At 41.6% G+C, this 27,919-nt stretch overlaps 2 protein-coding genes across 4 annotated transcripts in view; both read left to right on the forward strand.

Moving 5' to 3' along the window:
• The first annotated feature begins 6,501 nt into the window (after positions 1–6,501).
• On the forward strand, positions 6,502–11,908 carry lsm1 (LSM1 homolog, mRNA degradation associated). The gene is made up of 4 exons (XM_003226724.4): positions 6,502–6,723; positions 8,474–8,542; positions 10,938–11,053; positions 11,369–11,908. Exons 1-4 carry the CDS (start codon positions 6,522–6,524, stop codon positions 11,537–11,539), a joined length of 558 nt encoding a protein of 185 aa, XP_003226772.3. The 5' UTR covers positions 6,502–6,521; the 3' UTR covers positions 11,540–11,908.
• A 3,289-nt stretch (positions 11,909–15,197) lies between these two features.
• LOC100554970 (G protein-coupled receptor kinase 5) overlaps positions 15,198–27,919 on the forward strand; it is a 67,270-nt gene continuing 54,548 nt past the window's right edge. Inside the window, exon 1 of one of the 3 annotated variants that reach the window (XM_062961123.1) lies at positions 15,198–15,624. In XM_062961123.1, coding sequence (XP_062817193.1) covers positions 15,573–15,624 — 52 coding nt within the window. In that variant the 5' untranslated portion in view covers positions 15,198–15,572. The remainder of the gene's footprint in view (positions 15,625–27,919) is intronic. The other 2 variants (XM_062961122.1, XM_008119668.3) reach the window with 2 other exon arrangements.

Below are 27,919 nucleotides of genomic sequence, written 5' to 3' on the forward strand. Positions count from 1 at the left end.
GCTAAAAGTTTCTGAAGCCCTGTAAGAACCTTCTCACGAGCAGGTCAGAAAAGGGAGAGGGTAAATAATGTTCCTTCTTGAATGAGGCTATGGCAGCCAAATAAACTTTGAGTGACGATAAAGATAGTCCTGAATCAGACAGAGACATTAAAAACTGAAGAAGAACAGAAGCAGGTGCTAACAACGGTTGAACTTCCTGTTGAGCAAAATTACAGAAACAACGTCACTTACAGATATAGGAGTACTTGGTGATAGGCCAAAGAGCAAGATCCAAAATGTTTCTCAGTGGTTGAGGAAGAGATGGGGCCGAATCCTCCATGCCGTCAGTCAGAGACGTGTGATTTTGGAGTAAGGGACTGAAGTGGATCCTAAAGTCAGCAAGTCTGGTCTGAGTGGCAATCGAACATAATCGTTGCCTGCGAGTTGGAGGAGAGTGGCAAACCACAGCTGACAGGCTACCATGGCGTTATCAGAATACAGTTGACCTGCTCTGCTTGCAGATGAGCCCCTACTCTGGATAGCAGTGGAAGTGGTGGAAAGATATACAGGGGCGCCGATGTACAGTCCAGGAGGAAAGCGTCCCCTAAACACCCCGGCTGTTGAAGATGAGGGAGTTGTGAGCTGTAAAACTGGCATTTTGTGTTGGAAGGGGAAGCAAAAAGGTCCACTAAAGGGGTGTGCCATGTACAGAAATGTGGGCAGGATGAAGGGACCACTTGTGGTCTGCATAAGTTTTCCAACTGGGAGTGTCTGCTAGAGAATTCTTGTTGCCTGGGACATGGACAGCCATGGTGGCTACATTCCTGGCTATGCACCAATTCCAGATCCTGAGAGTAAGGATCACCAGAGCTCGAGATCGTGTGCCTCTTGGTTGTTGACATAAAAAATGACAGTAGTGTTGTCGGTGGTGAGTTGCACAACGTGTCCTTCGATTAGATGACTGAAAGCGTGAAGTGCCCTTTCCACTGCTAGCAGCTCCAGATAGTTGATGTGCTTGTCTCCCTCTGCTATGGTCCAGGCACCATGATCTGTAAGGTTGCCTAGATGAGCTCCCCAACCTGTTAGTGAAGCATTGGTTGCCAGCAGCATCGAGGGCCTGGGGAGATGAAATGGAAGTCCAATGCACAGGTTGGATCGGTGAGTCCACCACTGTAGAGAATGGCGAATAGCTGCAGGGATTAGCAAATGACTGTTGGGGCTGTCGTGTAAAGGACAAAATGTTCTGATGAACCATATTTGAAGTGGTCAAAGATGAAGCCAAGCAAATGGAGTCACTCCCGTAGTGGAAGCCATATGCCCGAGAAGGCACTGAATGTCCCTGGCCTGAACGGATGTCTTTGTTATTGCTCGAAGAGCCAGAGTACGAAGATTCCAAAATCTGTCGTCTGGTAGGTACGCTCTTGCCTGAGTCCAAGACAGCCCCAATACATTGAGCAGTTTGGCAGGGTTGAAAATGAGACTTGTCCTTGTTGATAATAAGACCCAGTTTCTGTAATAACGACAAAGTAAACTGAATCTTGCTTTGTAACTAGTTATATGTTTTAGCGACCAGTAACCAATCATCAATGTAGGGATAGAGCACTACACCGCGCTCTCTAAGGTGAGCTGTCACCACTTTAGTAAACACCCTGGGAGCTGTAGAGATGCCAAAGGGGAGAATGCAAAAACAAAAAGCTTGGCCATTAGTTATAAAGGACAAAAATCTATGGTCTTGGCGTCTAATTGCCACATGAAAACAAGCATCTTTAAGATCAATCCTCGCAAACCAAGCATTGCTGGGCAAAAGGGGGGAGGATGGTTGATAAAGTCACCATCCAAAAACAATGATAAATAATGTATGCATTTAGCCCTCTAAGATACAAAATAGGACGGAGACCTCCATCTTTTTTAGAAACATATATATATATATATATATAGAGAGAGAGAGAGAGAGAGAGAGAGAGAAAGAGAGAGGAAAAGGAAACATAGAGGGCAACAAGGGATCTATAGCACCCTTCTCAAGTAAAGTAAGAACTTCCTGCCAAAGAGCAGAAGAGTGAGGGGTAACACGAACAGTTCCCACTGGGGGCTGTTCAAAAAATTCAATGGCATAGCCATATTCCACAATTTCCAGCACTCAAGCGTCTGATGTAACAGAATGCCAGGCCTCAAAAAATGGAGCTAACCTGTCTCCAAAAACAGGGGAGGAGGACTGAACAGAAGAAGTGCAAAACACACCCAGTGAAGGAGGAAGATTCCCATCACCAACAGAAAAAGACATAGGGTTGTCAAAAACGACGCCGACCCTGGTCCTGTTGCTTCCCTTTAGTGGACTGACGTCCCCTGGTTGAAGAATTACGTCTACCGGGGACTGAAAATCTAGGATTCTGACCCTGAGAAGGCCTAAAGGGAGCAGGCCATAAAGGCTGGCGGTAAAGTGGTTGGGAAGTTGGCCACCGAAATCTAGGTTGATAGTTAGGCTGAGAGGAACCAAATTTCTGCACTGCTTCCTTAATCTTCTATGTACTTTTGAACTCAGGATCTGTGTCAGGATGAAATAAGTTGTTTTCAGACATCGGCAGTTTTTCAGCCATAGCTCTTCCCTCTTCAGATGACGTAGAAGACCTTAGCCAGGCATGGCGGTAAATAGCTGTTGCAGCTGCAAACATCCTTCCAGCTGTGTCAGCCCCATGTTTAGCCAAGTCCCTTTGATGATCCCTTCTTGGTGAAGAGTCTTTGGCAACTGCTGATGCTCTAGTGGAATCATGTCTAGGTAACGTGTTAATGTGTCCCACAAGTAAGACTACTAGGCCACCATATAGGCCTGTTAATGAGCCATACAAGTTATTAAACTAGCAGCAGTGTGCATTTTTCCCCCAACAACCATTCAACTTCTTGCCCTCTTTATCTAGTGGAGCAGATTGCAATTTCTTAGATTTCTTTGGTTGCACTACTTTCATCACAACGGAATTTGGTTTCAGTCAACTACTGAGCTGAGGATATATATATGCGATAGAGAGTGTCAAACTTTTTAGACACAGCAGGCACGGAAGATGGGGGACCAGAGAGTCTTAGCTAACTTCAACAGCAAATTAAGTGCAGGAAGCACCGTGCTAAGCACTGGGTCCTTTCGTTGGTCAGGAGAAAACAACAGGTCATCAACTGGGTCATCAGATAAAGACACAGCAGGCAATTGGAGAGAATAAACCAAATGCAAAATCAATGAAGAAAATGAGGAGTAATCCTCTGTCGTAGCAACTGAGGAAGTACAACACTGTGTTAAGTATCCTCATCAATAAAAGAATCAGAGTCTGAAACAAAATCATCATCCTGTGCCTGAGAAACTCAAGGAACAGAAAAATTAGTAAATTGGTTAGGCTGTGGAAAAGCAGTCCCAAAATTATAAGGATAAAAATTTGGTACTGGAGGATTGAGCAAGTAATACCAGCCCCCTTGCTGAGTGGCTGGCCATACAGTTTGGGAAGAGGGAAAGGGAAACATGCTTGCAGTTTGGAATGGAGCCGGCTGAGTGATGCCATGGGGAACCGCTCTAGGCGGGGGGCCACGAGAGGTACCCTCAAGGGGGTCATCCTCTAGGAGCTGAGCCCCAGTGCCCCGGCAAGCCATCGCTCGTGCGGGCGGCGTGGCTGCCAGAAGTTTGCTCTCCTTGGGAGGAGGCAGGAGCATGGCAGGGAGAGCCCTCCCCCTGCCTGCTGAGGCAAATGCGGCGGCAAAAGGGTCAGGGGCTCTAAATGACGTGCCGCCGCTGCCAAGGGAAGGGAGGGTTGCACAATAGATGTGCCAGAAGCTGGTTTGACTTCTGGCTGCACTTGGTTGGTGCTGGCTCCGCCCCTTCCTGAGCCTTAGCTGGAGGGGCAGAAGATCTTTTTGCCGCCTTTTTCTCTCCTGCTGAAGTGGCAAGTGAGGAAGGAGAAGGTGAGTCTACAGCCCCAAGGGCTGTGCTTAAAGTAGCTTGCGTCTCTACAGACGCGGCGGCAGCGCGCAAAGGAGCCGGATGGTCGCCTCGGCGACACAAAACACAGAGGGGATGGGGGTCTCCCTTGGGCAGCTTCCCCCCAAACCCCATGCACTTAAGGTCTGCAAAAGCAGCCATACTGGCCTTAAGAGGAAGGAAAGTCCAAGTTTGCAAAGTCCAAGGGATGAAGAGGAGTCCTTAGCCAAGTCCAAAAATCCAAAGTCAAGAGGAGATATAATCCGATGTTGCTGCTTTCGCGGACAAAAGGAACTAAGGCCTCAAGCCCCGCAGCCTGGCTTTATTGCTGATGGGGAAGGGCGGGGCTGGAGTCCTCAATGGAGCAAAGCTTTTCAAGAGATATCCGAAACAGCTGAGTGGATGCTGGAGATACCACAGGTGTGGATTCCAGAGTGACCACGCAGAAGAAACAGGAAATCTCATTCAAAGCACCCCCGACATATGGCCATCCAGCCTCTGCTTAAAAGCCTCCAAAGAAGGAGCCTCCACCACAGTCCGGGGCAGAGAGTTCCACTGCTGAACAGCTCTCACAGTGAGGAAGTTCTTCCTGATGTTCAGGTGGAATCTCTTTTCCTGTAGTTCGAAGCAATTGTTCCGTGTCCTAGTCTGCAGGGCAGCAGAAAACAAGCTTGCTCCCTCCTCCCTATGACTTCCCCTCACATATTTGTACATGGCTGTCATGTCTCCTTTTAGCCTTCTCTTTTGCAGGCTAAACATGCCCAGCTCCTCATAGGGCTTGTTCTCCAGACCCTTAATCATTTTAGTCGCCCTCTGGACGCTTTCCAGCTTGTCAATATCTCCCTTCAATTGCGCTGCCCAGAATTGGACACAGTATTCCAGGTGTGGTCTGACCAAGGCAGAATAGAGGGGAGCATGACTTCCCTGGATCTAGACGCTATACCCCTATTGATGCAAGCCAGAATCCCATTGGCTTTTTTAGCTGCCGCATCACATTGTTGGCTCATGTTTAACTTGTTGTCCACGAGGACTCCAAGATCTTTTTCACACGTACTGCTGTCTAGCCAGCGTCCCCCATTCTGTATCTTTGATTTCCATTTTTTCTGCCGAAGTGAAGTATCTTGCATTTGTCCCTGTTGAACTTCATTTTGTTAGTTTCGGCCCATCTCTCTAGTCTGTCAAGATCGTTTTGAATTCTCCTCCTGTCTTCTGGAGTGTTAGCTATCCCTCCCAGTTTGATGTCGTCTGCAAACTTGATGATCGTGCCTTCTAACCCTTCGTCTAAGTCGTTAATAAAGATGTTGAACAGAACCGGGCCCAGGACGGAGCCCTGCGGCACTCCACTTGTCACTTCTTTCCATGATGAAGACGACGCATTGGTGAGCACCCTTTGGGTTCATTCGCTTAGCCAATTACAGATCCACCTAACCGTAGTTTTGTCTAGCCCACATTTTACTAGTTTGTTTGCCAGAAGGTCGTGGGGGACTTTGTCGAAGGCCTTACTGAAATCCAGGTATGCTACATCCACAGCATTCCCTGTATCGACCCAACTCGTAACTCTATCGAAAAAAGAGATCAGATTAATTTGGCATGACTTGTTTTTGGTAAATCCATGTTGACTATTAGCAATGACGGCATTTGTTTCTAAGTGTTCGCAGACCACTTCCTTAATGATCTTTTCCAGAAATGGAGATGAGCACCAACCCCCAGAGTCAGACATAACTGGACTTAATGTCAGGGGAAAACCTTTACCTAACCTAGATACAATCTTAGGGACTGATCAGGACGAAGGAGATGTGGTGTTTCACCGATTTTTAGGAATACTTGAAAAAAAAAATGTTTATGATGAACCAGCTATAAAGGCAGATGGAAATCAACAGTAGAGTCTCACTTATCCAAGCTAAACAGGCCAGCAGAAGCTTGTATAAGCAAATATGTTGGATAATAAGGAGGGATTAAGGAAAAGCCTAATAAACATCAAATTAGGTTATGATTTTACAAATTAAGCAGTAATGTTATGTTGTAATTGCTGTATTTACGAATTTAGCGCCAAAATATCACGATATATTGACAACATTGACTACAAAAATGGCTTGGATAATCCAGAGGCTTGGATAAGCGAGGCTTGGATAAGTGAGACTCTACTGTGTGTGTGTATATATATATATATATTATTTCCCCCCTTTTTTCCCCTTTTTATTATTCCTATTTTTCTCTTTTTCTTTTTTTTCTTTTACTTTATTTTCCTACTTTCTAATAACAATATGTGTTCTCCCACTTTCGATGTGAAACTATTATTACTTGCTAACATATATTCTTTTTTCTTTTATTTTCAAATATAAAATTTCCAATAAAGATATTTACCAGTTAGGTCAGTGATTCCGGCCTTTCATGCCTTGGACAGGCCAGGATTGATCATTTCAATCAGAAGGGGCGGAGCCTGATGAGGAAGGAGGTGTGGCCAGGCTGGGAGAGGCGTGGCCTGTGAGATCTTCCCGCTTGGCTGTCCCTTTTTCTTCGGGCCCCGCCCACTCCTTCCTAAACCCCGCCTACTTAAAGTTGGCCCCGCCCTCGGCCCCGCCCCGCCCCCATGCCTTACTCGTCCTCCTCCCCGCTAAGCGACGGCGGCCTCGCGGCTGCTGCTGCTGCTTCTTCTTCTTCCTGCCCCGCCGAGGCGTCTGCTTCCGGGCCGGGAGCCGGGCAGCCTCCGTCGCGGGCCGATGCGGGCGCGGGCTCCGGGGCGAAGATGAACTACATGCCGGGGACGGCGAGCCTCATCCAGGACATCGATAGTGAGTCCGAGAGAGAGACCTCCAGACAGAGGAATATGTTTGTCTTATTTCCGAAAAAATTTTTTTTAATTATAATTTAATTAATTTAAAGTTTTGTAAATATATTCCATTTCTGTTTATTATTTTGTATTTAATTTAATTTATTATGTTATATATTCTGTTAAGTTTCTTATTTATATTTGTATGTTTATGTTATTACTTTATATTTGTATTTTTATATTTGTATATCTTTCGTATTTTGTATTAATATTTACGTTTATATTAGTAATAATTATATATATTTAGTATCTTATATGTGTATATATTTATATTACACAGCATTTACACAGTAAATGCTGTGTAGCAATTACTGTATTTACAAAATTAGCACCAAAATATCACAATGTATTGAAAACATTAACTACAAAAACACTGACTACTAAAAGGCAGACTGCGTTGGATAATCCAGAACGTGGATAAACAAACATTGGATAAATGAGACTCTACTGTACTTACATTAGTAATTTATTATCTATATTTATCATATATGTTTATATTTATATTTATATATTTATATTTCTTCAGTATTTTGTATTAATATTTACATATTTATAATAGTAACTTATATATATTTATTATCTTATATGTGTATATATTTATATTTATTTAGTGTTATATTAATATTTTGATATTTATATTGTTCATTTATTGACTATATATATTAACTTATATTTATTATTTTATATTTATAATCTTATATTTGTCGTCAAAGGCTTTCATGGCCAGAATCACTGGGTTGCTGTGAGTTTTCTGGACTGTATGGCCATGTTCCCGAAGCATTCTCTCCTGACGTTTCACCCACATCTATGGCAGGCATCCTCAGAGGTTGTGAGGTCTGTTGGAAACTATTGGGGTTTATATATTCCACAGATATATAAACCCCCTGGTTATAATGTTTCTGGAACATAGTCATACGACCATGAAAACCTTTGACAACACAATAAATATAAATACAGTAGAGTCTCACTTATCCAACACTCGCTTATCCAACGTTCTGGATTATCCAACGCTTTTTTGTAGTCAATATTTTCAATATATCATGATATTTTGGTGCTAAGTTCGTAAATACAGTAATTTCTACATAGCATTACTGTGTATTGAACTACATTTTCTGTCAAATTTGTGGTATAACATGATGTTTTGGTGCTTAATTTGTGAAATCATAACCTAATTTGATGTTTAATAGGCTTTTCCTTAATCTCTCCTTATTATCCAACATATTCGCTTATCCAACGTTCTGCTGGCCCGTTTATGTTGGATAAGTGAGACTCTATTGTATAATATTAATAATAATATGCTATGATATGGGGTGTAATACGAGTTAGACCTATTGTCAATAGTAGCTCTCGAGTGAGCAGAAACTACATTTATCTGTCTTCTGTCAATGATCTCCGTGGGTGCCATAGGTTAATTGAGAGTTTACTGTGCAAACAAGCAAGATTTTGTGGTGTATAATACTAAAACTAGGCAGCTATGTTCTATCAAAACACAGACCTACAAACACAAACTGAATTAACAAGAAATCATCTCACACTTTCTGATGGGTTTGGTCTGTATTATTGTACTCCCTGTAAATGCTCAGATGTGGAAGTCTCCAGCTTTTCCCAATGCAAATGTGGAAAGCAGGCCGTAGTGTCCAATGTGAGAATTTTAAGGCGTTGAACACGTTAGTGATCCCAATCCAGCTTTTTTCCTTCTTTCTTTCTCCTAGAGAAACATTTGGTTCTCCTTCGAGATGGCAGGACGCTGATTGGGTATTTGCGCAGCATTGACCAGTTTGGTAAGCCCTTAAAAGTTTACCTTACTTTTTGGGTGGGGGATTTTGCAAAGCTATCCAAAGGAAAATGTCTTATTTACTTGAGTCTAATGGTCACAATTTTTGGCAAAATTATCTTGCGCATTAGATTTGTGTAATACAGTAATCTTACTGCTGAGCCAAAGCGAAAGGAGGAGCTGCTTCTGGAGCAGCACCTGAGCTCCTTCTTGAGCAATCCTGGGATTTGTAGTTTGGCATTCTTTGGCAGAGAAGGTACAAGACCTTGTAAAACCACTGCCTCCATGATTCCATAGCATTGAACAAAGGCAATTAAAGTGGATTCATTCTACAGCATAGATACAGGCCAAGGTTTTATTTTCTGTCGCTAGATGACTTCTTATAGGTTTCTGGAAAATGGGGGAAATAAACCAAAACGGACAGATTTTTCACCCCTTAGAACAGTTGGGGCGTCACAAATACAAATTGCGAAACAATGGCTGGAGCTGACTGAATTTCTAATGCTGAACCTGGAAAAAGTTCAACTTGAGATTTAGATATTTGCTGAATGTTAATTAATCAAGTTTGCAAAATATCCAATCAACAAAAGTGAAACCCCCAAATGTGGAAGGCCAACTGTACTTGATAATGGGACAGTTTCCTTTTTGTGCTTTTAGAAAAGAGAGAAAATAACAATAATAATAAACTTTTATTTGTACCCCGCCACAATCTCCCAGAGAGACTCAGGCGGCTCACAGAGCACTCAAGGCACAACATGTAAAATACAAAAAGTGCAGAAATAGAACATAAATAATAAACAGCCAACATAACATCACAATTTCACAATACCCCCTGATTAAAAGCGGTAAAATACAGCAATTACTGCAGGTAAAAATTGCAGTAATTGATCTCAGTCTTGTAACTTGCTTAATAAAGAATCTGAAGGTCCTCATATATATTCGCACAGAATCTAAATATGGTCGAAGGCTTGTCTAGAAACACTTGATTCTCCAGACCTTGCTAGATTGTGGCTCTCATTAGCCAGTCCCTAACAAACATAGCCAGTAAGTGATGAACAAGGAGAGTTGCAGTTTGTCTCGACAAACCACCAGTAACATGTGACTTGAAGGTACACACCTGTGTTACTCCTTCTAGCGTTGGAGATCTGCTGCTCCGCTAGGGGGTGCTAAGTGCTTAAAGAATTTATATTGTAGCAAAAATACATAGAATGTGTGTGTGTCTACCATGAGGTCTAGCCCCTATATTCACGAAACATGACCTAGAACATTGCCTTAGAAGTAGAAAGCAGAATGCCACACTTATTATGGAATGCTTTTAGTACTAAGTGACTTGTATCTGGGGATTAAAAGGCTTGATCAGATGCTTTGCATAAATAATAACATACCTTGGATAAGGGGTATGAGGGGCTAGGTGACTAGTACATAGGGACTGGTGTTCCTTTGTTTGCTTTTTATTGCTATTATATTGTTAGCTATCTTAAGTTTAATTCTTTGTACAAAAGATGTAGTATAGAAATTCAAAGCTTGGAAAATTTACTTCTTGGAGTAAAGCTTCCAGAATCCCCAACCAGCATTCTTAGAGTTACAGTCCAAAAAGTAACTTTTACAAGCTCTATAAAAGTTCAACAGAGGTCTAGATAGTTGTGAAATCCCATAGCCTTATCACTAGCCTGCAGTTTGATTATTTTAACAGACCCAATGCAATTTAATGGTCTGAATGTTGGACAAAAATACCAGGGTTCAAATCCCTGCTTGGCCATAGAAACTCACATCCCCTATAAATAAATATTGCCAAGACTCTAGAATATTTTTGCCTTAGGCTTGCCATAAATCTGAAATGACTTGAAGGCACACATTAATATCAATAGCCCTCACCTCAGTGGGGAATGTCAGCCTTTTAGTACATTGTGTCATGCTTTTTCTTGTGGCGCCAAAAGAGATCTGTTTGCCCCGTCTCTCTCTGATTGGCCATTTGCCCAGGGAAGCAGACTGTCTTGGATAGCCCTGGCACTAGTTTCAAATCTCTGCTTGGATAATCTTGGGTTTGTCCAGCCTTCCCTCCTGTGGTGCGCTCCAGGTTATTTGGAAGACAACTTCCAGCATGCCTTACCTTTGGCCATAGCAGTCTAACAGCATATTTGGGACTGAGGCATGGAGAGATCTTGATAGTCTTGTTCAGCCTGCATGACTGTAAGGATAAAAGGTAGATGGAGGTCCATATATACTGCCTTGATCTACCAGGAGGAAAGGTTAGCATATAAATATAATAAAATATGAATAGTACTACCAATGCTAGAAAAGGATAAGCACTCTTCATTCTGGGTTGCTGTGAGTTTTTTTTGGTTGTATGGCCATGTTCCATTACATTTCTCTGTGCCTTTCTTTCTTCCTGAATTCTTCAGCCAATTTGGTGTTGCACCAAACGGTGGAGCGCATTCATGTGGGGAAAAAGTACGGGGACATCCCACGGGGCATCTTTGTGGTGAGAGGCGAGAACGTCGTGCTCCTTGGGGAGATCGTGAGTCAACCACTTCCCTATTCCCAAATATGATGTCTGTTCACTTTGTTTGGATTCACTAATAGTATTTTTTGTTGCATTCTGTTTTGGCATAATCTAGTCTTAGCCAAAAGTAAGTCTTAAAAAATATAAAGCTCAAGGACCAATGAACTTCCAGAAGTGCTGCCTCTAGGTTAACTGGCACCCATGAGGATTGGTAGATACCAGATTAATGTCATTTCTAGTTGCTTGAGAGTTACTCTTAAAAATAGGCCTAACTCATTCTGTGCCCCATACTATACCATCAACTAGGGGATTTCAACTTTCCTATTTCAGGACCTGGAAAAGGAAAGCGACACCCCTTTGCAACAAGTCTCAATAGAAGAGATTCTGGAAATCCAGCGGGTGGAGCAGCAAACCAAGCAGGAATCGGAGAAGCTCAAAGCACAAGCGCTGAAGGAGCGGGGTCTCTCCATCCCACGGGCCGACACCCTGGATGAATACTAGACCTCGCATCTGGACAATGGATGCTGTTTTCCTTTGGAAGGATTTTTGTACCTTGCGGGGTGGACTGCTGCCTTATTTCCTTTTATAATAGTTTATCTTTTATGTTAATTTTTTGGAGCACTGAATACAATTGAATCATGATCCATTTCTCTTTTTTTCTTTTCACAAAAATCACTGGTTTCCAAAGACCCTAAAATATGCCAGTGTTCTCATGTAAGTGTTAAGAGTTCTGGCTTGGGACAAAAATGTTTTCATTGAGGCTGGGTTGTTTTTTGTTTTTGTTACATCATTTCAAAGGAGCGAGGGAGGGGAAGAAAATCCCTCCTCCGGCGGTGTATCATGTGAATAAAATCTGACTCTTGCAACTGGTGTTGCTTGTGAGATTTCACTGGTGTCTTCAGTAACCAAGTGCTTTTCTTTAAATGTTGGGTTACGGATGTATAGAGCATGCATTGAGAAAATGGAGTGAAAACCCTTGTCTCCAACAATGGGATGGCTGAAAGGTTAGTCTCTCCAAACAAGGGGATGAAATGGTACATTTTGAGGTCCAATACAATCTCCATATATTACAGAACATATGAAGTCTAAAAATACTAGAAACTGCATTGACCTAGGGTCAACTTTGGATGGTTAGAGGGTGCATTGTTCCTATAGGAGACCTTATAGTGTTATATTCTCATTGCATCTCCTTTTTCCAAAAAAAGAAAGTGTTTTACCCTCAGATACTTTACAGCGGACGTGGGGGCATTATCACCATGTTTCAGGACTTTGGTTGTGCCCTAGCACAGGGCTTCTTAAACATTTCCATTTGGGACCCCATTTGGCCTGAGGAATGTTTACATGGCCCTGGTTATATAGGCACATTTATGTTGCTGCTGAAAAACTGACCCTGCTGTTATTAGAATTGTTGCTAAGGTGTGGTTTGGCAATGTTGTGACTGTTGCTGCTAATGACAATATCCCAGCAGGTTGATTCTGTGAGTGGATATACAATACCATATAATCCATATTATCAAAGCAGTTAATCCACATTATCTGCTTTGAACTGGATTAAATGTGTCAACACTGCCATAGGGGCTGTGGTAGTGCAGCGGGTTAACCGCTAAGCTCCAGAACTTGCTGATCAGAAGGTTGGTGGTTTGAATCCATGGATGGGATAAGCTCCTGTTGTTAGCCCCAGCTTCTGCCAACCTAGCAGTTCAAAAACATGCAAATGTGAGTAGATCAATAGGTACTGCTTTGAAGGGAATGTAACAGCACTCCATGTAGTCATGCCGGCCACGTGAGCTTGGAGGAGTCTATGAACAACGCCAGCTCTTTCGCTTAGAAATGGAGTTGAGCACCATCCCCCAGAATCGGACACAACTAGACTCAATGTCAAGGGGAAGCCTTTACCTTTTACGCTGACATATAATCTAGTTCAAAGCAGATAATCTGGATTTTATATAGCAGTGTAGAAGGGGCCCCAATTTCAGGATACAGATAATAATAATAATAATAATAATAACTTTATTTTTGTACCCCGCCTCCATCTCCCGAAATGGACTCGGGGTGGCTTATATGGGGATGAGCCCAATCAACATAGTTAAAATATAAAATATATACTATTTATTTTATTTTTATTTATTACTGTATTTCTACCCCGCCCTTCTCACCCAATAAGGGGACTCGGGGCGGCTTACAAATATGAAGCACACATAAAAATTACAATAACATTTCAATTCAATTTAAAATTAAGTTACTTTAAAACATTCATAAAATACATATGTAAATATACCTTTAGGCGCGTTTCGAGTCCGAACTGGGTCTGTCTATATCCTGAGACATATAGTTGATGCTGCTACTATTGTACACACATTGTACATAGAAGTGCATAAACAATAACAAAAAAACAGGAACATTATAACAAAATTAAATCAACCCCCAAACAACCACAAGTTAAAATACAGTAGAGTCTCACTTATCCAACATAAACGGGCCAGCAGAACGTTGGATAAGTGAATATGTTGGATAATAAGGAGGGATTAAGGAAAAGCCTATTAAACATCAAATTAAGTTATGATTTTACATATTAAGCACCAAAACATCATGTTATACAACAAATTTGACAGAAAAAGTAGTTCAATACACAGTAATGTTATGTAGTAATTACTGTATTTACAAATTTAGTACCAAAACATCACAATGTATTGAAAACATTGACTACAAAAACATTGACTACTAAAAGGCAGGCTGTGTTGGATAATCCAGAACTTTGGACAAGCGAATGTTGGATAAGTGAAAATCTACTGTAACTGCTTTGAACTGAATGGTATGTGTCTACATTGCCATATAATCCGATGCAGTTAATCAGCATTCGGAAACTGGATTTGGAAACTCTGACAGCATAGATTGGGCCTGTGGGCCTTGGTTTTACTACTAAGAACTTTTGTTATTACTATTCTAATTGTTATTACAGTAGAGTTTTACTCATCCAACACTTGCTTATCCAACGTTCTGGATTATCCAATGCTTTTTTGTAGTCAATGTTTTCAATACATCGTGATATTTTGGTGCCAAGTTCGTAAATACAGTAATTTCTACATAGCATTACTGTGTATTGAACTACTTTTTCTGTCAAATTTGTGTTTTAGTGCTTAATTTGTAAAAGCATAACCTAATTTGATGTTTAATAGGCTTTTCCTTAATCCCTCCTTATTATCCAACATATTCGCTTATCAAACGTTCTGCTGGCCCATTTACGTTGGATAAGCGAGAGACTACTGTAGTTATAGTTGATGATGCTACTATTGTACACACATTATACATAGAAGTGCATAAACAATAACAGAAAAACAGAAACATAACAAAAATAAATCAACCCTCAAACACCCAGTAAAGTTAAAATAAAGTTAAAGCCTTCAACAACACATTAAAATAACTGATTTGATCTGAATAGTATGTGTCTACATTGCCATATAATCCGATGCAGTTAATCAGCATTCGGAAACTGGATTATACGAGAGCGTAGATTGGGCCTGTGGGCCTTGGTTTTAATACTAAGAGCTTTTGTTAAGTTATTACTATTCTAATTGTTATTACAGTAGAGTCTCACTTATCCAACCTTCACTTATGCAACGTTCTGTATCATCCAACACAATCTGCCTTTTAGTAATCAATGTTTTTATAATAAATGTTACGATGTTTTGGTGCTAAATTCATAAATACAGTAATTACTACATAACATTACCTTGTATTGAACTGCTTTTTCTGTCAATTTGTTGTAAAACATGACGTTTTGGTGTTTAATTTATAAAATCATTTTGTAATTTTATGTTTAATAGGCCTTTCCTTAATCCCTCCTTATGATCCAACATTTTCGCTTATGCAACGATCTGCCGGCCCGTTTATGTTGGATAAGCGAGACTCTACTCTATATTTATTTATATCCAGCTTAAGCGGCTGAGGGCGAAAAAGAAAGGACCTGAGGCCAGGAATTGTGGGAGTTGAAGTCCAAAACACTTGAAGGGCCCATACCTGCTCTAGGCTCTAGCTTGCTTCGTTCAAACTACATTTCCCAGCATGCCTTGCGGTGATGGCAAAGGAGGCAAGGGAGATTGCATAACTCATGGAACATTGACACGCCTGGCCCCGCCCCTTACGAGGGAGGGAGGGAGGCGGTGACGTCACGCAGCGGGAGGCTCCGCCCCGATGGAACGTTGGGGACTCAGCCCTGGCTGCTGGGGGCTGGGGGCTCCACGCGCGTTCGCGTCTCCTGCGTGGAAAGCGGCACCACGTGGGTTTTCGGCCTCTCCACCGTTCGCCTTGCAGGTATGGAGCCACGCGGGCGGCGCTAAGCTTTGCTGCTGTTTCTGCCGCTGCCTCCCTTTGCGTGGGGGCTGGTCCTGCGTGGGAGCATGGGGGCCGAGCGGGGCTGGAACCCCCTCGGAAAGAGGATCCATCATTCCCCTTGAAGAAAGGATCCATCATTCCCTTTGAAGAAAATCGGGAAACGGATCTATCGTCTATCTACCTATCGTCCACGCTGGAGCATTATGGAGCTGGAGAATATTGTCGCCAACACGGTTTTGCTAAAAGCCAGGGAAGGTAAGGAAAAAAGGCCAGGAGGGAGGGTTGAGTAAGTCTACACTCGGGATTTAACACGGTTCAGTCGCCATCCGAGGAAACAATATGCAAGAAGGAAATAAAACATTCAGAGCAGAAGCCACCACCGGATGCACTGCCCAAGTTTTCCTTTCCCCGTCCTCAGAGGTATCTACACTGCGGATTTAATGCGGTTTGGGCCCACTTTAGCTGCCATGGCTCGATGCTATGGAATCATAAAGTTATAGGATTTATATAAGGTAAGGTTAAAAGGTTTTTCCCTGACGTTAAGTCCAGTCATGTCTGACTCTGGGGGTTGGTGCTCATCTTCATTTCTAAGTCGTAGAGCCGGCATTGTCCGTAGACACCTCCAAGGTCATGTGGCCGGCATGACTGCATGGATTTATATATTTATTTATATATTTATTATAAAATATATAATATATTGTATATACATATAATATTAACAATAATATTATCATGGAATCCAATATTATATTACTAATAATACAATATAATAATATTATGTATATATTATATATTAAATGTAATATTGCTAATAATATTACCATATAATGATATAGTACAATATTGTAATTTAATGCTTATATTGTGCTATGCTAATAATATATTGTATGTTCATTTGATTTGTAAGCCGCTCTGAGTCCCCTTCGGGGTGAGAAGAGCGGGATATAAATGTAGTAAATAATAAATAAATAAATAAATATTTATGAAATGCCCAGAATGGGAGAAAGAACTCTTGTCTGCCTGCAGCAAGTGTGAATGTTTTAATTGGCCATCTTAATTAGCATTGAATAGCCTGGCAGCTTCAAAGTCTGGCTGCTTCCTGCCTGGAGGAATCCTTTGTTGGGAGGTGTTAACTGTCCCTGATTGTTTCATGTCCGGAATTTTTTCTCCCACCCTGGACATCAGTTCACAGATATATATACCCCAGTTGCCTGGTTTCCAACAGACCTCACAACCTCTCAGGATGCCTGCCATAGGTGCAAGCGAAATGTCAGGAGAGAATGCTTCTGGAACATGACCATACAGCCCGAAAAACTCACAGCAACCCAGTGTTTCCAGCCATGAAAGCCTTCAACACATAAAGTTATGATTTCAGACGGTCTTTGGCCTTCGTTGCCAAAGAGGGCTGGGGCCTCCCCAAACTACAAATCCCAGGATCCTATAACATGGAGCCATAGCAGTTAAAGTGACGTCAAACTGAATTAATTGCATATTGTAGTACCTAGGTCACTATGTAGTGTCTATCACCTCTAACTGCGTCTTGCTTTTACTGTAATCTGCTTTTAGTCTCCTGGAAAGAAAAAGCATGATGTAAGCTTGAAGGAGGAAGGTATGTTTACCTTGGAGTAAAGAAGACAGAGGGAAGGGGCCGTAGTTTGCCCATGTCTGGTATAAATTATTATTATCATCATCATCATCATCATCATCATCATCATCATCACTGTGTTGTTGAAGGCTTTCATGGCCGGAATCACTGGGTTGCTGTGAGTTTTCCAGGCTGTATGGCTTTATTCCAGAAGCATTCTCTCCTAACTTTTCACCCACGTCTATGACAGGCATCCTCAGAGGTTGTGAGGTCTGCTGGAAACTAGGCAAGTGGGGTTTATATTTCCGTGGAATAATGTCCAGGGTGGGAGAAGGAACTCTTGTCTGTTGGAGGTAAGTGTGAATGTTGCAGTTGGCCAACTTGATTAGCATTGAATGGCCTTGCAGCTTCATAGCTTGGGAGCTGTGGAGAAGAAGAACTAAACAAGTTCCTGGACCACCTCAACAGCATCCACACAAACACCCAATTCACAATAGAAAAAGAAAATGAAGGAAAACTGCAATTTCTAGATATCTTGGTCATCCGTGAAACCAATCAACAATTGGGCCACACGGTTTACAGAAAACCTACACAGAAGGATAGATAGCTACATAAAAACTCCAACCATCACCCAAATAAAAAAAAGAAGCACAATAAAGGCCCTGGCAGACCGTGCAAAAGGAATCTGCGAAGCTCACCTCCTCCAAGGGGAACTGAACCACCTAAACTCTAGAGGCCAAAGGAGACTCCACCACAGAGATCAGAAGAGCTGCAAGGCCAAGAACAAGACATGAGAGTCAAGACAAAGATCCACCCAGAGGAAAAGTTTTCTTGCCACACATCAAGGGAACCACTGTCCGCATAGGGAAGCTGATGAAGAAACAAAAACTGCAAACTATCTACACACCCACCAAGAAAATCCAACAAATGCTACGGTCAGCGAAGGACAAGAGGGATCCTTTCACCTCTGCAGGAGTCTACCGTGTACCATGCAGCTGTGGATAATTCTACATAGGGACCACCAAACACAGCAGCATTGTCCAGACATGAATCAAGGAACATGAAAGGCACTGCAGACTGACTCAACCAGAGAAATCACCCATAGCAGAGCACGTGATGGACCAACCTGGACACAGCATATTATTTGAGAACACAGAAATGGTGGGCCACTCTCACAACCACCATGTCAGACTACACAGAGAAGCCACTGAAATCCACAAGCATGTGGACAATTTCAACAGAAAGGGTGAAGCCATGAAAATGAACAAAATCTGGATACCAGTATTTAAAAAGTCTAAAATCAGAACAGTATATAAAGAATGACACTCAGAAAACAGGGGAATTCCAGACAAGAAGCAATCAGGGCCAGTCAACACCTCCCAACAAAGGATCCTTCCAGGCAGAAAGCAGCAAGGCTTTGAAGCTTCCAGGCTATTCAATGCTAATTAAGGTGGCCAGTTGCAACATTCACACTTGCCTCCAACAGACAAGAGTTCTTTCTCCCACCCTGGACATTATTCCACAGATATATAAACCCCACGTGCCTTGTTTCACAACCTCTGAGGATGCCTGCCCTAGATGCGGGCGAAACATCATGAGAGAATGCTTCTGGAATATAGCCATACAGCCCTGAAAACTCACAGCAACCCAGAGATTCCGGCCATGAAAGCCTTTGACAACACATTATTATTAAGTATAATTATTAAGTATTATTATCACAAAATCACAAGTCAAACACTTCCCAAGTGTCTAGGACTGTGTGATGTATTTTCGGATGATGCGTGCAGATCCCAGTAGGGTGGCTTTTTGCAGTTGGCAGATCGTGATTTTGTCAATGTCTATTGTTTCCAAATACCGGCTGAGATCTTTTGGCATGGCACCCAATGTGCCGATCATCACCGGGACCACCTGCACTGGTTTCTGCCAGAGTTGTTGTTGTTGTTATTATTATTATTATTATCATTATTATATTATATAACATTATATTATTATTATTATTATTATTATTATTATTATTATTATTATTATTATTAAGTTATTATTGCCTGAAAACTCCAGAAGTGATGCTGGTCCAAGGAGCCCCGGTCTAGAGGTTTTCACATGGCGGCTCCTGTCAGCTCTAGCCAATGAAGTCATTCAGTAGAAAGGGCTGATGGCCATCGCCATTGAGTTGCCCACCTTGTGATCCTATTACTTTAAGTCAGAAATGAGTTAACGGTAAACAAAAACAGCAAAGAAACAAAATATTGGGTGTTTTTTTCCCTTCATGTTTTTAAACCCACTGCAGCCACAGCTGGTGTTGTTTTTCATGGCAATCTCTTTCACCTCTCCCCGCCATCATTTGTAAGACAGGAATATGACTAACCTCTTTATCAGATCTCTGCAAGGATGAGCAATGCAGGTCCCATTTGCCGGAGAAAGGCAGGCATCAAGCAAAGGCTGTAAATGTGGGTCACTTTATTGATCTCTTTAGCCTATATAATTCCTCCCCACTTCCCAGTCAGGGCATAAAATTGCGCCTCTTTCCTTGCCAGAATGGTTCGCCCTCATTTACGGGATTCGCTTTTGCGGATTTTGGTGATTCACAGATTTGATGACTAGACCCTGGCTGAACATTGAGCATAGAGTTGCTTTAGAAAGAAAACTTCTCGATATATTTGTAGATCCTCCAGTGGCATTCCATAGTCAACTTTCTGGAAAAAGTGGGCCATCGTGTTGAGATGGAAGACCTAGGAATTCCTGATAAAAATAATAGTGTTGTTGAAGGCTTTCATGGCCGGAATCACTGAGTTGCTGTGAGTTTTCTGTGCTGTATGGACATGTTCCAGAAGCACTCTCTCCTGACGTTTCTCCCACATCTATGGCAGTCATCCTCAGAGGTTGTGAGGTCTGTTGGAAACTAGACAAGTGGGATTTATATATATGTGGAATGCTCAGGGTGGAAGAACAAATTCCAGACAAGAAACAATTAGGCCCAGTTAACACCTCCCAACAAAGGATTCCCCCAGGCAGGAAGCAGCCAGACTTTGATGCTGCCAGGCTATTCAATGCTAATTACGTTGGCCAATTGAAATATTCACAGTTGTCTCAGGCAGAGAAGAGTTCTTTCTCCCATATAAATCCTATAACTTTATGACTCCATAGGATTTAGGGTAGGACAAAGAACTCTTGTCTGGCTGTCAGTACAGTAGAGTCTCACTTATCCAAGACTCGCTTATCCAAGGTTCTGGATTATCCAAGGCATTTTTGTAGTCAATGTTTTCAATATGTCATGATATTTTGGTGCTAAATTAGTAACTACAGTAATTACAACATAACATTACTGCGTATTGAACTACTTTTTCTGTGAAATTTGTTGTATAACATGATGTTTTGGTGCTCAATTTGTCAAAATCATAATCTAATTTGATGTTTAATAGGCTTTTCCTTAATCCCTTCTTATTATCCAAGATATTCACTTATCCATGCTTCTGCCGGCCCATTTAGCTTGGATAAGTGAAACTCTACTGTATTTAAAAAAAAACCCCTCTAAAATCAGGACAATTAATAAAGAATAACACTCAAATAACAGGGGAATTCCAGACAGGAAACAATCAGGGCCAGCTAATCACCTCCCAACAAAGGATTCCCCCAGGCAGGATGCAGCCAGGCTTTGAAGCTGCAAGGCCATTCAATGCTAATCAAGGTGATCAACTGTAACATTCACACTTTCCTCAAACAGACAAGAGTTCTTTGCCCTTTCCTCATCATCAGCTTGAACAGGGGCCATTGGAAGTGTTTGCAGGTGCCTTTAGTGGACACAACAAAACACGGATTTCAGGAAAGTCCATGCATGGCTTTTAACTCAACTGGAATCCACATTTTTTTTACTGTGTTTGCACACTCTGGAAGTATTGACACCGCAAGTCTTGAAGGGTTGTCTCTAGAGGTCTTTTAAAGCAAAAATCTTGATAAACATAGGCTTGATTTCTTTCCCAGCTGAACATCTGAAGGTCCAGCTGGGAACCATTTCTTGCCCACTGGAATGAAAGGACCAAAGGAGGAAGATGGGATCCTGTGATGAAATCCCTGTGTGTCCCCGCATGACCTCTTTTTTAAAAAAAGGCACCACTGCAAGTTCCTGAATTCCTAAACCTTTTGTAATTGGGCTTGGGGCCTCCCGGAATGACTAATTTTGTTGGGAGTGAGAGCCATACGTTCCGTCTCACGTCAGGCCTCTGACACAAGGAAATCTTCCAAATTTCCAAAAACTTCAATTTCATCAAAAGAGCTTGATGCGTTCTAGAAGAGGTGGCATTACACTTGAGGTCTTGGACTAGTCTGGATACTTCCATAGAGACTGTAGGATGCTGCCTCAGGATCATAGAACTGCAAACTGGAAGGAACCCTAAAGGTCATCTAGTCCAACCCAGTTTGATAATCCACACTTTAACTGTAATAAATGGCCTTTCTAATGAAGTTGAGTACACACCCTTCTAAGATAGTCTATTATACTTCTTAGTGGTTCTGGTTGTCAATAAATTTTCCCTCTTATTTAGTTGCAATCTCTTTCTGTGTAGTTTGAACCCATCGGCTTGACTCCCGTCCTCTGGAGCAGCCGAAAAACAAGTTTGCTCCATTTTTTCCACATGGCCGCCTTTCAGGTATTTGAAGATGGCTATTGCTTTCTGTTGAAATGGTTGATCTAGCCTGATGTTGATACCAGGGATACATGAAGGTGTTGTTTCAGTAAGGCCCCTTCTGCACCGCCATACAAAATCCACATTGTCTGCTTTGAACTGGATTATATGGCAGTGTAGACTCATATAATCCAGTTCAAAGCAGATCATGTGGATTTTCTTATTTGATAATCCTGATTATATGGCAGTGTAGAACGGTCTAAGTGTTTTCGTATTAGAGTTGAGTAGAATCTCAGTCTATTATATTTGAGTAGTCTGAGCCGAGCCTTGAATACTGAAAAATTGAAAATCTATGTGTCCTAAACGTTAAATTACTGCTGCCACTTTTCTTTATTTTTCACGTTAACACCATTCGTCTTTAGCATCTGTGTATTCCTTGGGTACGATATGATCCTGTCTATGCTGGGAACAGCTGTCTCTATTTAATTTGGCAAATGGGGAGAATTTTGTTTGTTTCTTTTGGACAAACTGGCCAAAATTTGTGAATATTTAAATATTTATAAGTGCTAGTTTTAAGTAAATTGCATGGGAGGATGGGCGCCAAAGCCACCTGCCTGTCTTCTACCAATGGGGTAACACTCTTTCCTTCTTTATTCCCCAAAAATGATAGTAATCAAAAAGGTAATCCCTCTCTTCTGGACAAACTAGTCACCTTTTTCCCACTGTTGCTGGGGTCCTGCACCCCTAACCCCAGCAAATGTATATGTATACGTGAGCAAGGTTTTTTTGTGGCACTGGTAGTCTGAAATCATGCTCCAGTATTGATAATAGTATTTTTTATTGTGTCAGAAGTAACTTGAGAACATATTGTAAGTCGCTTCTGGTGTGAGAGAATTGGCCGTCTACAGAGACGTTTCCCAGGGAATGCTCGGATGTGTTACTGGGAGGCTTCTCTCATGTCCCCGCAAGCTAGAACTGACAGATGGGAGCTCTCCCCATCTCACAGATTTGAACCGACAACCTTCAGGTTAGCAGTCCAGCTTGCACAAGTGTTTAATTATTATTTTCCCCAACCTCCACCAGTGTTCACATTTGGGAATATTGAGTATTCATGCCAAGTTTGGTCCACATTCATAGTTGTTTGGGTTCACAGTGTTCTCTGGATATCGGTGAACTACATCTCCCCTAAATCACTGTCAATTCCTCCCAAACTCCTCCAGTATTTTCTGTCGGCCATGGAAGTTCTTTTTACCAAATTTGGTTCAATTCCACTGATGGTGTTGTTTAGAATGCTCTTTGATTGTGGGTGAATTATAAATCCAAGCAACTACAACTCCCAAATGTCAAGGTCTAATTTCCCCAAACTCCACCAGTGTTCAAATTTGGGTATATTGAATATTCGTGCCAAGTTTGGTCAAGATCCATAGTTGTTTGAGTTCACAGTGTTCTCCGGATGTAGGTGAACTACATCTCCCCTAAATCACTATCAATTTCTCCCAAACTCCTCCAGTATTTTATTTTGGTCACTGGGGTTCTGTGTGCCAAGTTTGGTCCAGATCTGTCATCTGTGGTGGTCTCTGAAAGTCAGAGCTGATTCGGTTGATGGTATTGCAATTCCCATCATCCGTTGTCCATACTCCCCCAAACATATTGTTTTTGTGATTAATCACTATGCTTTAACTATGTTCAACTTGCAACAATGAAAACACATCCTGCATATCAGATATTTACATTACGATTCATAAGTAGCAAAATTACAGTTACAAAGTAGCAACGAATATAATTTTATGGTTGAATGTCACCACAACATGAGGAACTGTATTAAGGGGTTGCGGCATTAAAAAGGATAAGAACCACTGGTTTAACCCATTGTATTGATAATAGTGAGATGAAAGGTTGTGGAGCGCATTCATTTTGCAGCCATTTAAAAACTGAACAAAATAGATCCCATTTGGTTTGGTTTATATTCATACAAAATAATAAGTCAAACTGAAATAACTTTCTTTTAGAATCTGGGAATGTTACTTTTCAGACCAAAACTTCCAGAATCCCTCAATTGACATGGCCAACCCCTCCATGGACTGAGGGATTCAGAGAGCTGTAATCCAAAAAAGGAATTTTTCCAACCTCTGGTCTCTGTTACCCCAATTGCCATTCATTTGTGGGTAGCTCTTGGCCACCGCCGTCTCCTCAAAGCTTGTGTTTTCCTTCAGAATATCCTTGGTCACTAGAATTTCCAAAGCTTTCTGGGAAAACAAAAAAAATGTGGGTGGCAGCAAAGCCAGCGGTTAAATGGAAATGTCAAAACCTTGCAAATAAACGTGAGCTGTGAAAGGAACAATCCTTTTAACGAATGATTCATGTAATGAATGAGGCATTTAACAAAAAGGAAACGAGTGGAGAAGCCTAGTATAGTTTCATTTTTTCAGTGCTTGACCAGGACTGTGCATCTACACTGTAGAATTGATGCAGTTTGACACAATTTTAATTGCCATGCTTCCGTGCTATGGAATTTTTGATTGTGCTTTTCCTGCATGGCAGGGGGTTGAACTAGATGGCCCATGTGGTCTTTTCCAACTCGATTATTCTATGATTCTATGAATCCTGGGAGTAGTAGTTTTACAAGGTCTTTAGCCTTCTCTGCCAAAGAGTGCTGGTATCCCATCAAGGTCCAACAACAACACCACCATTTTTATTATGGTCCAAATACTCTTTTCCCCCATAGCTCCAAATCCTAGGATTGCAAAGCACTGAGCGATGATAGTTAAGGTGATGTCAAAGTGCATCAATTTTTAGTCTAGATGCACCCCAAGAGACGAAGTTTCAAATCCCTGCTTGGCTATGGGCACCCAACTGAATTGTCTTGAGCGAAGCACACACTCTCAGCTTTGGAGGCAGACATTGGGGAAAAAAAACTCTGAGAAAACTTTTCAAAAGCACACACAAAGTAGAATTATTAAACTACCTCTTTGTGTATTTTTAGTTCAGAGATGCATGCTTTAGTCAGGTGTCAATTTTAGGACAGCATCCTAAATTAATATTACTCTGTTTTGATTTGGATATAGCACAAATTAGAACTAGAGCTCATACTCTTCCTTTTTGTCCTCCAATGTAAATGCAAAGATCAGTTCAGAGGTTTTGCTCTCTGTATTAAATGAACCCCAGTGTTGCCAGTGTTGTCTGTGCCGTTCACACAACAGACAAGAGTTCTTTCTCCCACCCTGGACATTCCACTGATATACGAGGGTTATCCAGAAAGTAGATTACGTTTTGGAATTAAAAATGAACAAAGTATAGGAGAAAACATTTACTATATGCAGTTGAAAGCCACACCCAAATACCACTTCTCAACATAATCGCCATTCAAATCTAGGCACTTATCTTAGCGATGAATGAGCTTGTCAACTCCTTCCCCACAAAACTCTGCCGCTTGCGTCCTCAACCAGCCGGTCACCCCTTTCCGCAGCTGCGCATCATCACCAAAACGCTGCGTTGAGGACGCAAGTGGCAGAGTTTTGTGGGGAAGGAGTTGACAAGCTCATTCATCGCTATGATAAGTGCCTAGATTTGAATGGCGACTATGTTGAGAAGTGATATTTGGGTGTGGCTTTCAACTGCATATGGTAAATGTTTTCTCCTATACTTTGTTCATTTTTAATTCCAAAACGTAATCTACTTTCTGGATAACCCTCGTATAAACCACACTTGCCTAGTTTCCAGCAGATCACACAACCTATGAGGATGCCTGCCATAGGGGCCCGGGCTGTGGCGCAGGCTGTTGAGCAACCAGCTGCAGCCAGCTGCAACAAATCACTCCTACCAAGAGGTCATGAGTTCGAAGCCAGCTCGGAGCCCCGCATTCGTCTTTGTCTTTGTTCTATGTTAAGGCATTGATTGTTTGCCTTATATGTGTAATGTGATCCGCCCTGAGTCCCCTTCGGGGTGAGAAGGGCGGAATATAAATACTGTAAATAAATAAATAAATAGGCGTGGGCAAAACGTCAGGAGAGAATGCTTCTGGAACATGGCCATACAGTCCGGAAAACTCACAGAATTAGAATTAATTAATTCTAACCAGGAACAGTTACAATGTAAGCCTGTATCCTGAGTTTAAGAGAATCCTTATCTATAGAGATGGTTGCTTCTGTTAGAATAAGTCACAAACACTGGAAATCTTTATCTTGTTTTAACTCTTTTTTTCGCTTGTTCCTTTTTGTGTGTGGAAAGCACCATATACAGCGGTGAATACTTGAACGTCATGACTTATTCTAACAGAAAATATTTTACCAGAATCTTGACTTCCTGCCTATGCTTTCACAACTTCGAAGTCCAGCTGCACAGTTAGTAAAAGAGTTGAAGCTATGTAATATACTGAAAATCATTTTTTTTTCTCTTTGTCCACAGAGTCACTACCTCCAATTGTTCTCCCAATTGACTAGCTCTTCCATCATATTGATTCTTTCTAACTCCTCTTCCTCTTCTCTCAGTTTATCCTACCAGCATCCTTCTGTTCACATTTCCTTCCTATTTTTTTTTTTAAAAAATCCTTCCTCCTATCCATAATTCTCTAATCACAGACTTCTTCCCAACTGTTTATGCTCTCCGCCTCATTCTTTAAATATCTCATTCTTTTCGGGGAGCCTTTTAAATCAAGTGGATTTCGGAATGATAAATAGTGAAGGACCGCAAGTTCGCTGCTCTCTTGGTAACCTTTCTGGGGGTTTGCACTTGTGTGCATTTAAATGGTCACCCAAAGAATCCCAGCGTTGCATAGGAGTAGCCAAACTCCCAGCAGCTATGAGTTTTTGGAAAGAGTGTGAGAGAGGGGGAGGACAGTGGTACAGGAAGGAAGTGTTTGTCTATGCAACATTTCCTGTCTTGCGCTCACTTTAAAGCAAGCATATTCTGCCTGTACAATACTAGTATTGCCAGCTTTTCAAAAAATGCGAATAAGGTACAGTTGACATTTATGACTTGCAGAAGGTAGCCTGTATTTGTGTTGTGCCTAAATGCCAAAGGAAAGGCTTGGTTTCAGTTAACTCAGCCATGTATTTCTCTGCAAAATGGTCTGTTGTTCACATCTATATACTACACGACTTTCTGTTTTTATGAAACGCTCACATCCCAAAAATATAGGATTTTTTGGTATCTTGTTGAGTCTACATAAGAAGAAAGACCCCCATGACTAACTCAACTTCCTGGAGAGGTTTGAGAGGTCTGACTCACCATAGTGGGAGTTGTAGTGAAACCCACCAATGATACAGCTAGAACAAACTTGCCCAACATAACAAACTGATGGAGTTTCTTGGGGTTAACCTGGCATGATGTCAGTTGTAGTTAATCCTAGTTGCCTAGTAGTTAATCCACAACCTTATGCAGGTTGACTTTTTCAAATAACCCGGGCATCGCCGGGTACCCAAGCTAGTTTTAGAATAAAGGATATCTGCCAGTCCTATAAAGGACAAGCTTCCAAACCTTCAGATAAAGGATATCCTTTAAATCATGGGCCAAGATAGTTTTTCTCTCTCAGGTTTGTTGATGTAACAGATGGAAGAATGTGTATGTCTTGCCATTTGGTGCGTGGGCTTGTTTTCTCCCTTCTCCCTGTAACAGTTTTATTTTGCATTCAACAGCTTGTTTGGTTTTACAGATCACCTATGGTAGAAGGGAAGAAGGGCTTGATGCTTTTTTCTGTGTTAGGCTTTCCCCCCCTTCCTTTAAAAACATTTAGGTGACAAATAAACAGAGCACACAGGTGTTTTTTTGATGGCAATATGCTGGTGCCAGAAACCAGTTGCCACTTCCAGGGGCTCCATGAAATGTTTGAAGGCAGCGCTTGGGCTCAAGACTGGCATGACTGGCAAGTGATGCATTTTTGCCATCTGCTTGTTTAATGGGCGACATAAGTAATGACTCCAGATTTAGTTTCTAAATTCTGATCTTCCAAATGTTTTGGACTTCAGAATCCCAGGTCTTTGAGTCTTCTAGGAGCTGAAGTTCCAAAAAACCTGGGAGGACTAGAGTTTGGAAATTGCGGGTGTGGGATTTTTCATTTTCCATTACTTCCAATGAGGCTCATCTGTAGTAGCAGCCTTGATTTTCTATTATGCCCTTATGGATGATATAAATATAAATGCAAATATATAAATATATATTTGTGTATAACTATAAAAGATTCTCCCAGGCAGGAAGCAGCCAGGCTTTGAAGCTCCAAGGATATTCAATGCTAATCAAGGTGACCAATTGCAGCATTCATTCTTGGCTCAAACAGACAAAAGTTCTTTCTCCCACCCTGGACATTCCACAAATATATATATCCCATTTGGCTAGTTTCCAACAGACCTCA

The sequence above is a fragment of the Anolis carolinensis genome, unplaced genomic scaffold, assembly GCF_035594765.1.
Source record: "Anolis carolinensis isolate JA03-04 unplaced genomic scaffold, rAnoCar3.1.pri scaffold_8, whole genome shotgun sequence".
In the NCBI taxonomy this organism is placed as follows: domain Eukaryota; kingdom Metazoa; phylum Chordata; class Lepidosauria; order Squamata; family Dactyloidae; genus Anolis; species Anolis carolinensis.